At 42.5% G+C, this 12,624-nt stretch overlaps 1 protein-coding gene across 1 annotated transcript in view; it reads right to left on the bottom strand.

The window, feature by feature from the left end:
- The window catches only part of MELK (maternal embryonic leucine zipper kinase), a 43,331-nt gene that overhangs the window by 11,296 nt on the left and 19,411 nt on the right, over positions 1-12,624 (bottom strand). Inside the window, exons 9-13 of the mRNA XM_006021450.1 lie at positions 12,475-12,543; positions 11,798-11,896; positions 10,152-10,238; positions 7,888-8,019; positions 547-687 (exon numbers count right to left, since the gene is read on the bottom strand). Coding sequence (XP_006021512.1) covers positions 547-687; positions 7,888-8,019; positions 10,152-10,238; positions 11,798-11,896; positions 12,475-12,543 — 528 coding nt within the window. The remainder of the gene's footprint in view (positions 1-546; positions 688-7,887; positions 8,020-10,151; positions 10,239-11,797; positions 11,897-12,474; positions 12,544-12,624) is intronic.

Raw genomic sequence — 12,624 nt, 5'->3', positions numbered from 1 at the left:
GAGAAGGGGCTATGGTCTGGCCCCAATCCAGAAGTGGGGAGGCGGGGGGGATGAAAAAAGGGGCATGGACTAATTAGGTATAGGAAGAGGGTGCATGTGCGGCTTGGGAGAGATGGCCATATCAAATGGCCACTGCTCCCCCTCCACCAAAAATGTCCTGACTTGTGGGCAGCCCTGCAGGCCAGATGAGGTGGCTCTGTGGCCAGAGGTTGAATACCCCTGTTGGAGATTATTATTATGCCTCCTACTCCATTCAGAATGCCTCTCTCATTCCATTCTTCCAGATTCCTCCTTCTACTACCTCTCCAAACTTGAGTATCAAGTCCTCCATTTCTCATTGAAAAAACAAAAACAAAACAGAACTTGGTTTGGCCATTGGACCTTCAAAAAAAGACTATAGGTTCCTTTGACCAGAGACTGCATCTTCTGCAGCACCAATTACACTGATCTTTAATATAAATGTTGTATGCAATGAAAAGATACTTTGAGATAAGAGCTTCTAGGCTCAAGACATCTCACCTAACAAAACACTAATTCTTCAAATACCTGCTTTGCTTTTGGTGTATTTAGAGCAAAGTCTTCAGATGAAGAGTCTTCAAAAAACAGATCTGAAAACTCTATGGATCCAAGTGCATAAGGTGCTTTGCTACAGTCTGGCCCATCTCTGCAAGTCAGGTTTTCTTTAGACTGTTTAAAAGAAAGACACAGCTAAGTTTCCAACTTGACACTGAAAAAGGGAAAAAGTTTTCATTAGAAGTAAACTTCATTATTTTAACAGTTCCAGCATCATTTTTCAAAGTTTTACTTATAGGCAATAGCTACTTGAAGTCCTCATACAGATCACATAATCCCTAACATTTTTTAGATTACAAATTGACAGTGGAACTAACGGAGATGATCACCAGACCCTCAGCAATAACATTTACCAAGTAATGGAGACAGGCAAAGTATCAGAGGACTGGAAGATTGAGGACTGACTCCTTAAAAAAGGGACACAAAAAGGAAGACTAGACTCTGGACTAGTCACCTGAACTCAATACTCAAGCAGTTACTGGAGCATATCATAAGAAAGTCCACTTGCAAGCATCTGAAGGAGGGAAGGCTCATGTTAAGCAGCCAAAATAGGTTTGCTAAGAACAAGTTGTGCCAAAATTGATCTCCTTTGTCAAAGTAATTACTTGGGTGGATGAAAGGAATGCAGTGGATATAGTACTTAGACTTCTGTAAGTCTTTCAAAAGTCCCACACAACCTTCTCAAATGAATTGGAGAAATGTTGGCTAGACAAAACTACTACAAAAGGTGGACAGATAATTGGCTCAATATCTGCAAGTAAAGAATAATTACAAATGGATCCATGTCAGAATGGCAGGCAGCTGAGTGGAGTCCCACAGGGGTCTGTTCAACTTGTTTATTAATGATTTGGAAGCTGGAATAGAGACCTTCCTGAAGAAATGTGCAGAAAGCATGAAACTGGGAAGGACTGCAAACATACTGGAGGACAGGAACATGATACAGAAGGATATTGATTGACTGAAAAGCTGGGCTAGAACAAAAAGGATGAAGTTCAATGCAGACAAATGCAAAAGTGATATACTTTAGGAAGAATCAATGCCTCCCCCTTCTCCCAACAACAAAATGGGTGACAACTGGCTGGATGACAGCACTACAGGGAAGGATCTCAGGGTCTTGGCAGATTGGATCAAACTCAGCGAGTCCACAGCATGACACTGCAGCCCAAAAACCACATTAGCTTTTTTGGCAGCTTCAACAGAAGCATGATACAGGAGGCAATAGTGCCCCTTCCCTTGGTGCTGGTAGAGCTCATTTAGAGCACCGTGGGCAGTTTTGGGCTCCACATTTGTGCTCCTGCTGGGTCTAAAATCCAGAGGTTACTGGTTAGAAAGTCTTGCCCCTACACTCACATTCAGACCGATCACAACTTTTAGGACCAAAAAGGAAAATTTTCCTTGACTAAGGGTTTTTGCCTTCCTCTAGCAGGGTGCATGGCCCTCTTCCTTCTCTCAAGTGTCCAGTGGCAGGACAGACAGTTGTATCCCTGTTTACATAGTTTTAGAAATAGTTAGACGAGCACTTGTATGAGATGTTTGGATAGGGATGATTCTGCCATGAGGCAACTGGATTAGAGGACTTCCTAAAGGTACCTTCCAGCCCTCTATGGATTACATGCTTCCATGAAAATAAAAATGCTAAAGAAAGAACATACTGAAAGTTATGCCAAAAGCAACATTAATAAGCAGCTTTGTATATCAAGCAACAGCCAACACTGGCCACAAGAGTGAACATTTGTTTCTCCGGGGACAAGCAACAGCAGCTCCTGCTGCTCGTCTCTGGGGAATGCCTGTGCCATACACCAGAGGGCATGTGGCAAGTTACCCTGGGTGGGTTAGGGGAGGATGGCCCCGGCAGCCTTACCTGGGGTTTTGGGGGCCTCAGGGAGCTGCAGTCACAGCAATCCCACTGCTTGGAGCCTGGCCAGCAGCTGGAACAGGGCTGCTATCAACAAAGCTCCAGTTTTGGGTGGTGCATGCTGTCCCTGCTTTTGACCCTGGGATCTCCCAGGGTCAAAAAACCTCCCTACACTGCTGCCTTGCAACATGGGGAACACCTGAATGTATGGTGTATGGCTCTGCATACAGGTCTGCTGTGCTCATATATGACATGGCCAATAGTCTCAAGTTCCAGCAAACTCACTAGGAGGGTGGTGAAGTACTGGAATGGGTTACCTAGAAAGGTGGGTGGAATCTCCATCCTTGAAGGTTTAAGGCCCAGCTCAACAAAGCCCTGGCTGGAATGATCCCAATTTGAGCAGGGGGTTGGACTAGATGACCTTATGAGGTCCTTTCCAACCCTATTTCTCTAGGCTTCTATGAACAAGCAATAGCATCCATCTCCAATTTTTCACTGAAGCTATTGTTGGCACTAGAATTAATGACCCAGATACTTTGTTCTAGGAAGACCCAAACCCTCAGACCGACCACAACCTATCCATTTGATATTTTTATTGATATAATCATGATAGCAGACAAGAATAAATGCAAACAATTCCATATCTACCAGTCCCAGGGTTTACAGAGTTAAGGGACATCTGGCTAGTACATGAGCTTCACTCAGAGGTTCTCTTGAATGTCAGATGTTAGCAACCTGGAGATCAGAGGCCAAGGCCCACTGCTGTTCCCTCAGTGGGGTGAGCAAGACAGGCTGGTGGTATGCCCTCTGTTCATGGTGGCCTTGGGTTCCCTTCTCAGGGCTCCTTTGCTGCTCTATAATCCCTGTTTTTGCATCTTTTCCCCCCTTCTGCAGACTTCATATCTGGGCATCATTGATTGGTCTTCTTGTGGTCATCATACTGTCCATGTTCTGTCCTGTCAGCACATTCTTTTGTTACACAAACCCATCACATGCACATCCTAATTTGGGCTTTAGGGTTTCTCTTAATTTGGTCCATCTACCAAAACCAGAAATCTTAAGGACCCTGCAGTTGGGCACTGTAACCTAATGCTATCTTATCTCATGTTATAGAAAAGTGTGGTACATGTTCTCAGTTTCCCAGAATGTGCATCTGCTTGCCTGTGTCAGACAGTGGGCCTTGAAGGAAAGTCATGTCAAACAGGCTTTTACAAATCAATTAACCTTTGCTGTTCCCCCGGACCATTTTTGTAATGCATCTCTGCTTTACCTCCAAGCCATTTCTCAAAATGAAACTTCTAAATATCATTTTCTAGCCATCAGCAGCTATGAGCTACTTAGCTGAGAAGGCAGCAGACCAGCAGCCCAAAACGAGTCCCATAAAGAGGACCTATGCAAAATATAAAGCAGGGTGACTAATTTATTAGTTTTCCATAACTTCTTATGAAGGCAATACAAGATATCATGACCTTACCTAGCCTTCTTCCATATTTCAAGATCTAACAGCTTCAATTAGCAGTTAACAAAAGCCTTCCCTTTGGCATGGATTTTTTTTTTTTTTTTTTTAAACTTTGTTAAAAAAATATGATTTTCTCCCAGTTACATATGCAGAATCCTTCCAACTACTAGAGGATTTTGGATGAATTTGCTTTCATGCCACAGCATGCAGAGATCTCTTACAGATTGTCTTTGGTATAGTTATGCTATGGCCCACAACTTACAAAAAGAAATTGGATGTGTTTTCTCCACTCTTCCAGCCATACTACCTCCAGCTTTGCTGTTTCAGTTGCATGAAATTCTGCTCAGTTTCAGTACTGAAAGATTAGGAACTAGGGGTGCAGCAATAGAGATTTTTTGGGTCAATACTGAGGAACGTCTTAACAAGCCATAATGGCCAGTACCAATCTGATTCTGATATGCAGCCAGGCAGTGTGAAGAGCAATGTCCTGTTGTTAAGTCTGGTGTGGGGGAAGGGGCAGATCGAGGTCCCAGTGGTGAGGGAGGGAGAGGTGCTGGGGCAGGGGCTGCACACCCGGGGCAGAGCACAGGATGGAGCCATGATCGGCTTGTCTGGGGAGTGGCTCCCACCACTGTATGCACCCTGGGAAGGCATGGAGTGCGTATGCATCTGGATCCACGCATTGGGCAAAGGTAGGCTGCTGCTGCGGGCTGGGCCAACACCAAACTTTTCCCGGCAGAGGGCTGGTCTGGGCTGTGCTCAGGGCAGGCAGTGGCACTGCTGGGAGAGGGACTACAAGAGGGAGCTGCAGGCACCCCAAAATTTGCCGCATCCCTTCCAACCCCCCTCTCCCAATGCTGCTGCCGCCCACCCTGAGCAAGTTACCAAGCCCCCGTGCCAAGAAGAGCCCAGCACTACCCTGTGCACAGATTGGTGCTGATTTGATATGGGACTGATGCATCAGTGACCTCTATTAGGAACCCTTTCACAGGACAAGTATAAAGCTATGGTAACACTACAACTGGGCCATTGGTCTGAAGTCAGGAATTTTAAATTCGTGATCAAATTTTCCTTTTCTATATATCATAGCCAGGGGCAAATCTGTGAGGAGACTGGTAGGGGGAAGTGCAGTCATGCAGTCACACCCCACTTCAGCTGTGGAGCACATACATAGTGAGCTCTCTTGGTATGTGCCACACAATTGAATAGGGTATGGCTGTACCCCCTCACCTCCCTCCCCAAACAGCCTGAACTGAAGCAGCTACCTGCCCCACCTCCAGCCTACTTGAATCCAAGAAAAAAAAGTTACCCCCCTGACCCCTGAATGTTGAATGGCAAAAAAAATCCTTATCTTGGATTCAAGAAAATACAGTAGCTTGTTTAAAGTCAAAATATTTGGCATAATCAGTTCCACCTATCGATGCAGGATTGATTTTTAAATTATAGTGTTCTGCCAAGTCCGATTTTGAACTATGCCAAAATAAGCCTTCATAATGTAGCAAATCATTCTACAAGCTGAAAACACCATTTATTCTATCCATTTTGCTGCCAAATACTAAATTAAGCTCTTCCTCAAAATTTGTCATACAGACTACTTCTATAGCTGTTCTTACTTAGGGCAGCTGTAATTATCTATAAATTATACTCATTTGGTTTGCAATTCTTGATCTTCACTAATATTTGTAGCTCTTAATTCCTAGTTCATGGCTGAAAGCAACTTTAGTAAAAGGTGCCCAGAACTGAATTTGAGGTCAGCCCTCACAAGCAGTATAGGATCAAGTTATATTTTAATCAAGAAACACTGCAATATCTTTACATGTAGTCCAACAACCTAGAGATTAGACTTCACATTGTCACTGATGCAGGATACTAGATGAGATGGACTGACCTATGGTCTAACCCAGTAAGCAGCAATTCTTATGTAGGGTAAAACAGAGTGGATGCTGAAAGGGAGTGACCTGGTATGAGGAAGGTTTTTTCTCCCCCCACTGTTCCTCTCACTTGAAGCACTCAGCATTTAAGGTCTATAGCCCTGAAGTTTATTGTTCAGCCATGAACACCATATTATCCTGAACTGGTAATATCCCTTTTACTTAGCAGTTTTTGGTTTAGAGTAGTTTTGGGGAAAGTGACCAACTTAATCACTGATGTATGTGAATTCATACCAATGAAGTAACCTAGTGGAAATTTGGCACCATAAAAACCACGTCCAGAGGTATCAGAAAAGAGCAAAAAGGCAAGGGTTCTCTTTTAGAGGGGAAGATCTATCCAGGAAGACCCCTTCCACAAGTATAAGCTGGACATCAAAAAAAGCTAACAGCTTGGAGCCTGAAGTATTATTTCTAGTAGGAGTAACAGGTAAGCAATGCAAGTTAACATGCCTTTATGGGGATAGAAAGAGAACGGACCATCTGAAAACAGCCTACCACCACTATTTATATAGGTCTTGAGATCAAATGCATCAGACTAAAAACCAGAGGGACAAATAAAGCCGAAGTCTTAAACATCCATATCTGGCTAGACATTTTAATTAAATCCAGGGGGCATTTTGAAACAGTTGAAATAGGCTGCTCCAATAGTATATAGTAAAGATAGTATATACTTTCTCGGGACCCAAACATGCACATCATCCAGATTATGGTATTTGATCAAAAATATAGGCGCACCAGAGTTCAGTGCTTGGGTACTGGTGTAATACAGCTCTATGAGTAAGTGGACCATTGCATTCTACAGCTTTTGGAGCTTCCTAGTGTTTGTCAACAGAAAACTGAACACAAACTAGAGATCTGACATGGAGGTAAAGGTCAAACAACAAGAATTTCAAATGTCAGGTTGAAGCAAGTATTTCTGGATCCCCCATTTTTGATGCACCCTAGCTACTAAATTAACCAACAGTAGTTTTCAAAGGAAACCCTAGGCAAGACTGACAAGATGCAGAAGCCCTTACACTGGGCCCTATCCCTGCTCTTAGCTATACCCTAGATCTCAGACAGGCAAGGTAAAATCTGACAGTTGAATAGTCCAACACTGGCATTTGACAAGGAACAACTTGTCTTTTCAAGGCTTGCAGAGCTGCAAAATCTCAGGTCAACATTATTCAAGGCTGCTTACTGAGCAAGAGAAACCAGCACAGATAGCTCCCTTTTCTCCATTAGACAGTGGAGTCTTCAGGAAATATGTCAACATAAAACCTGAATGACATGTCAAGAAATTAAGACTTTCAGAGGATAGCTGCATTATCATCTCGTTAGGAAGTAGGCCAGGTTAGAGACCGTAAAACTTCAAAAATGGTTTCTTGTACCAAGATCTTGAGACAGAGAAGCTCACATTCTCCTTTGCCTCAGAAGACTGTTTAGCTAAGAATTAAATAACTGGAGGAGTTTTTGGTAAGAGGGTCATAAGCCCATATCATGTAGCAGAGTTCCAGGCATATCCATAGATTCTGGACAAGCCTGGACAATTTTTTTGCCCACCAACTTACAAGCTACACCACAAGAGAAGTTTCAGAATACCAGCTGACTAAAACATCTTCCATCTGTTGCTGTGCATAAATATGCAGGGAGGCCCTTTGTGAAGAGGATGTTTAATACTTCAGTTACTTCTATCAAGTGTGATCTACTCACTGGGGAAACCAACCCTTTTCTTTGGAGAAACCAGATGAATCAGTCTGCTCCCCCAAGTAGAAGTAAAATAGCTCACCTGCACTGAGGAGAGGATTTTTTTTTCTTCTCTCTACCAGGCTTTAGCCATGAAAAAAGGAAAGCTTGGGCAATTAAATTGCTACTCTAAATTATGGTTTTAAGTTGTGGTTTTATTGATTGCCTTTGGTTGTTTCAGTCCTCTATCATTAAGAGATATTTTATTTATTTTATACCCATGTAGACCATCTTAGGCCAAAACAGTTAGGTTTTACACATGTTCCGTTTGCATGGCACCTTAGCTGATGAGAGTGAAAACACCACATTCCATTAACACTGTACAGGAGAAGTCAAAAGCTTACCTTTAATTCGCTGGATGGTGTGATACAAGTGCTTTCTACTGCTGGAAACTGAAATCTGAGACGAACAGGCTTACCATGAGTTTTCTTAGAGTGAAGCAAAAGATAAGTTGCTGACATTTGATCGTATTTCCACTAAAAACCAAGAGAAATTTCAGAATACTATTTAAGAGTAATGTTAAAATACTTGGCTTAAATTTCATTTTTATTACCCACCATGTGAAAAAGGAAGTATTCTAGTGTGATCAGACACTAAGGAGTCTAGAGGAGCTACTGTAATCCATGCATTTCAATAAGCTTCAACTAAAGTTCCATAGACTTCAATTGGAGTTCCATTTTGAATAGGAAACATCAATCTGCTTTTACTTTTTGCTGTTCTGCAGCCCCTCCCCTCTGTCTCTCCACTCCCTCCTCATCATAGAAACAGGTATGGTGCTTCCAGCCTCTCACAATGTGGGCTCACCACAATGCGGTGTTTAGCCTTCAATTAGTTTTATGAGATTTGAAATCCTCCAAGTACTGGGTAAGAACAATATTATAACCTGGGTTAAATAAGCCATTAACTTTAGCTACAGTCAGATGTTAAAAACTGCCAACAAGAAAATTATCTATAGTCATTTCATAAGTAGCTATAAAGCAAAGTCGCAGCATTAGCCAGCAACTCTTGTTCCCTTGATATGTCATACTACAAATTCAGATGAGGCATGCTACATAGGCCAGTGGGCAGGACCTGGCCCAAGAGAGTAGAGCAGAGTGGCCAGACCTGTTGCTACTGCCAAGAACCCCATGCCAGCAGCACAAGGAGTAAGAGACTGGGGGGAGGGGGTGGAAGGGGGCACACTGCTCTCACCTCCTTCCACCACCACCCACTCCTACACCGGGCTCTGGCACTAACCCGCTGCCATGGCTTGGTCAATGGTCCCGTCAGACTGTGGTCTATCCCAGGGGGAGGTGGGGGAAGCACAGACCCCATGAAACCTGCTCTCAGATCCCTGTTTGAGAACTGCTGTTTTAGCCACTCTTAGATCAAAGAAGTCACAGTATTCTTAGATTGAAAGCCCAAACCATTAAGTTAGTGAAATTCATCTAGATCACTGGTGTTCAACCTTTTTGCATGGCAGGATGGATAGGCAGCAGTCTGTCCACAGGCTGGTGTTCATGACCCAGCACCTAGGAAAGCCTAGTGGGCGCCATCTGGCTGTATAGAGGGGAACAGGGGGCAGGGCTGCAGGCCAGCCCCAATGCAACCCTGCAGGGAAAAGTGGTGTGGCCTGGTCCCATAGGGTGAGGGAAGGGGGCATGGCCTGGCTCAGCATCAATGGGTAGGGACCTAATTTGTAGCGAGACAAAGCAATTTTTGCAGCCCACTTGCTGTGTACAGAGCCAATTTCACAAGTATTTTTTGAGAGGCCCCCACCTCAGTGCTGATTGGTAGAGAGGCCCCTGGGGAAGGCGAGAAGAGGGAGAGGCCACCATTTTGACTTCTGACTGCCCTTCATGCAGTTGTGCCCCATGGCACTGATTGGCAGAGGAACAAAGAGGCAGCCAATTGCAGAGATCACCATTTTTCATGGTTTCCACAAAAGTTGCAAAAAACTGATTTAAGCAGGTCCTACCAATGGGCTTAAGGTTTGGGAATTTGGCAGGGGGAATATGGCCATATTAATGGCCACCACTCTCCCACTGCCAAGTTTCCTGACCCAGTGTCTTGGTGGGCTGCATTTGCCTGCAAGCTGGAAGTTAAGCAACCCTGATCTAGATTGTTTTCTAAAAACATGTCAGTCATGAATATGATTCATTATAAGCTACTTTTACTAGTGAATGATAGAATAGTTTGTTTTTCCACTTATTTGGAAGCACCAGGAAGCTGCTTCTCCGCTGTCTATTCAACATTGCATTTGAGTTCTCCTGTTGAGAACTTATCAACTTCCCTACATTATTGGAGTGTAAACATAGTATTATTACAACAGTTACAAATATGCAAGAGCCACTACACACTTAGAGCATCTTTTGACCCAAGAAACTTTGAGTACAACACTGGTATTGTGATTACTGATTTCACTGTTTAGAAGACTCAAGGAACACAACGCAAAAGGAAAAAAGTATCAAAATTTGATTTTTAAGAATATAGCTAGTTTGCAATTTGTATTTAGATTCTAAAGGAACTGTTTATTCCTAGAGTGTTACGCTTCATACACAGGAGCACTGGGATCAGCTAATGCCTATTTAACTTAAAAAAGCTCAAGCTGCAACTGCAAGTCACTTACCTCCGAAATCAACTCAGCCATACTTCGTCTGCTGCGTTTATGAAACACTGAAAGTTCTGTTATGCAGTCTTCATCAAGATGTCCAAGCTGTAAAGAACAAGTTTGAGATATATAAGAAGTCTTTAAAAATTTCTAGATCAGTAATTGAGTGAGACAGCTTAACATTTACATACACAATCTAATGCAAGTTTGAACTGATGTCATGTACAGTAAAACAAAGCAAAACAAAAGCCTTTATGTAGAGAAACAATGACACCCAATGGCCAAAGAGAGGCACTGGGAGTACATAACTAAATATTTTCCTAACACCTGTTCCCAATTTTTGCTGGATCTTCACTTTTGTTCAGGCCCAATTTTTTTCTAGTTTTGGTGAAGAGAGGTTTTCTAGAACGCTCCTTAAATAAGAAGTCTTCAGTAAGGTTTTATCCTAAATAACAGCTTACAAGAAGTTGGGATTCTATTGTATCATTAGGTAACTATTCTAAATCCTAATACAAGGCATGTCAGAAATGTTCTGAAGGGCACATGTACCCAATTTTCAATAAAAGTAACACTGTAGCTGGTTGACAACATTGCCAGCATTGAATTTAACTGTCCATCTACGTGAAAAAAATCCAACTTTTGATATTTTGAAAATGAGACCATAGTTATTTTTCAAATTAATAAACATAGCATCAAATTTTGTAGCTATCATATTTGGATTTTTTTTTTTTTTTTTTTTAGAAAGACTTATTTGAAATTTAATTCAAACTTAAAGCTTTACTGCCACAGGAAGCTACAAACCTCCCATGGCCTTTAGTCCAGTCCTCTGTGGTCACAGGTAACCATGTAATAAACATTTGTCCAAAAGGGTCAGCAAGATCATCCTTACTAAGCCCTCATACACAGCACAACAGTTCAGTAAGAAATTCACAATGCAATAGGAAGCGAGCAAAGCACCAACAATGGCATAGCCACTACAACAGCAGGAAATTTAAAGTAAAATACTGGTATGCTTACATGATGCTGAGAAGCAGACCATGGCCTGTGCTACAGAGGAAGGCTAAAACCCCTAATATTTTCTACCAATCTGACCTGGGGGAAAATTCCTTCCTGACATCAACTCCAGTAATTGCGATAACTCTGAGCATGTCAGTAAAGCTCATCATTCAGGGACCCAAGAAGTTTTTCAGTACCACTAGAAGTACCAGCATAGCCCAGCCAGTTTCCCCAACCCCTTGCTCTGGCCATTGTCCAAGACTTCAGAAGAATTAAAACATGAAGACCACACATTAAAAACAAGCCAAACAACACATTTAAGGGGAAAAATTTGATCCTGGCTCCTGCAGGGGTGCACAAAATGACATCCCCCTCCTATACATGCAACTGATTCAATAAAGGCACACTTGCAGAAAATCTAGTCCAGTGGGGAGCAACATTTTTGGCAGGCATGCTACAAATTAGCCCCATGCTCTCCAAAGGGCACTCTAATCTTTCTTCTACCCAATTTCCTGCTCAGCTTTTTGCTCCCTGCCCTATCTGCCACTGTACTGACTGTGCCCTCCCAGATGTGCTCATGCTAGAGGCACGTCTGTGCCATTAGTTGTGGCACCCATGCTGCAGGTTGGCCAACCCTGGTCTAGTCCTTTTCTAGGTAGTTTACTTACTGGGTATTTACTCTGCCATGGAACTGTATAGGAGTAACCCTGCATCAGCCAAGGGTGATTCAGTAGATGTTTAACTGTTATTCGCTTCTTTGGGTCCACCTAGTGGGCAATCAGAAATCAATCAATATTTTGCAAAGTGGTAACTGCAGTTACTGTTCAAAGATTCACAGAAGTTTAGGGCTGGAATGCTCTGGGCAGGAAAGACTGCAGTGGTCAAACAACCCTGCAAGGTAAAGGAGGATGGCAAAATTCATCCTTTGCCTAAAAATCTCAGTTTGGCCATGAAGCTCAGTTAAGGAAGCCTCTATTTTGACAGTAGCTGAAAGTGTTTGGCATTTAGCACCTTGGTTAGATGTGGCCCAGCTAAATTATATTTGATAAATCTAGCTTGATATAAGTTAATGGCAAGCCATTGTTACATGGCAATGTTACCATCCCCTAAAAAAAAAAAGAGAGAGCTTAATGGATCCTAGATGACAACCTTAACGTTAACCAGGATTTTGACTATATTGTGCAATGTTATGTGAATACATCTTTTTTAGTGGGACAAGCTACTTTCGCTTGAAAGACTTTGAAGAACTAAAACAGTGCATTTATACATTTTGGGTCAACATCAATACTATAATACTATCCATTAGCTAAAGTAAAAACTTGTCTAACTAGAACCAATTATTTACCTGCAACATTTGGTGGAGAAGTAGTGTACTACTAGGAGACAGCCACTTGGGAAGTTCATATTTTCCCCTCTGTAAGAAATAAAGTTGGTTTAGAGTTAGCAATCAGTTAGTACAAGTAGTTTGTTAAAACTGCTTTGATCATTTAATGAC

This window comes from Alligator sinensis, unplaced genomic scaffold (genome assembly GCF_000455745.1).
Source record: "Alligator sinensis unplaced genomic scaffold, ASM45574v1 scaffold434_1, whole genome shotgun sequence".
In the NCBI taxonomy this organism is placed as follows: Eukaryota; Metazoa; Chordata; order Crocodylia; family Alligatoridae; genus Alligator; species Alligator sinensis.
The sequence above is the reverse complement of the archived record's forward strand: the minus strand, read 5'-3'. Positions and strand labels throughout refer to the sequence as shown.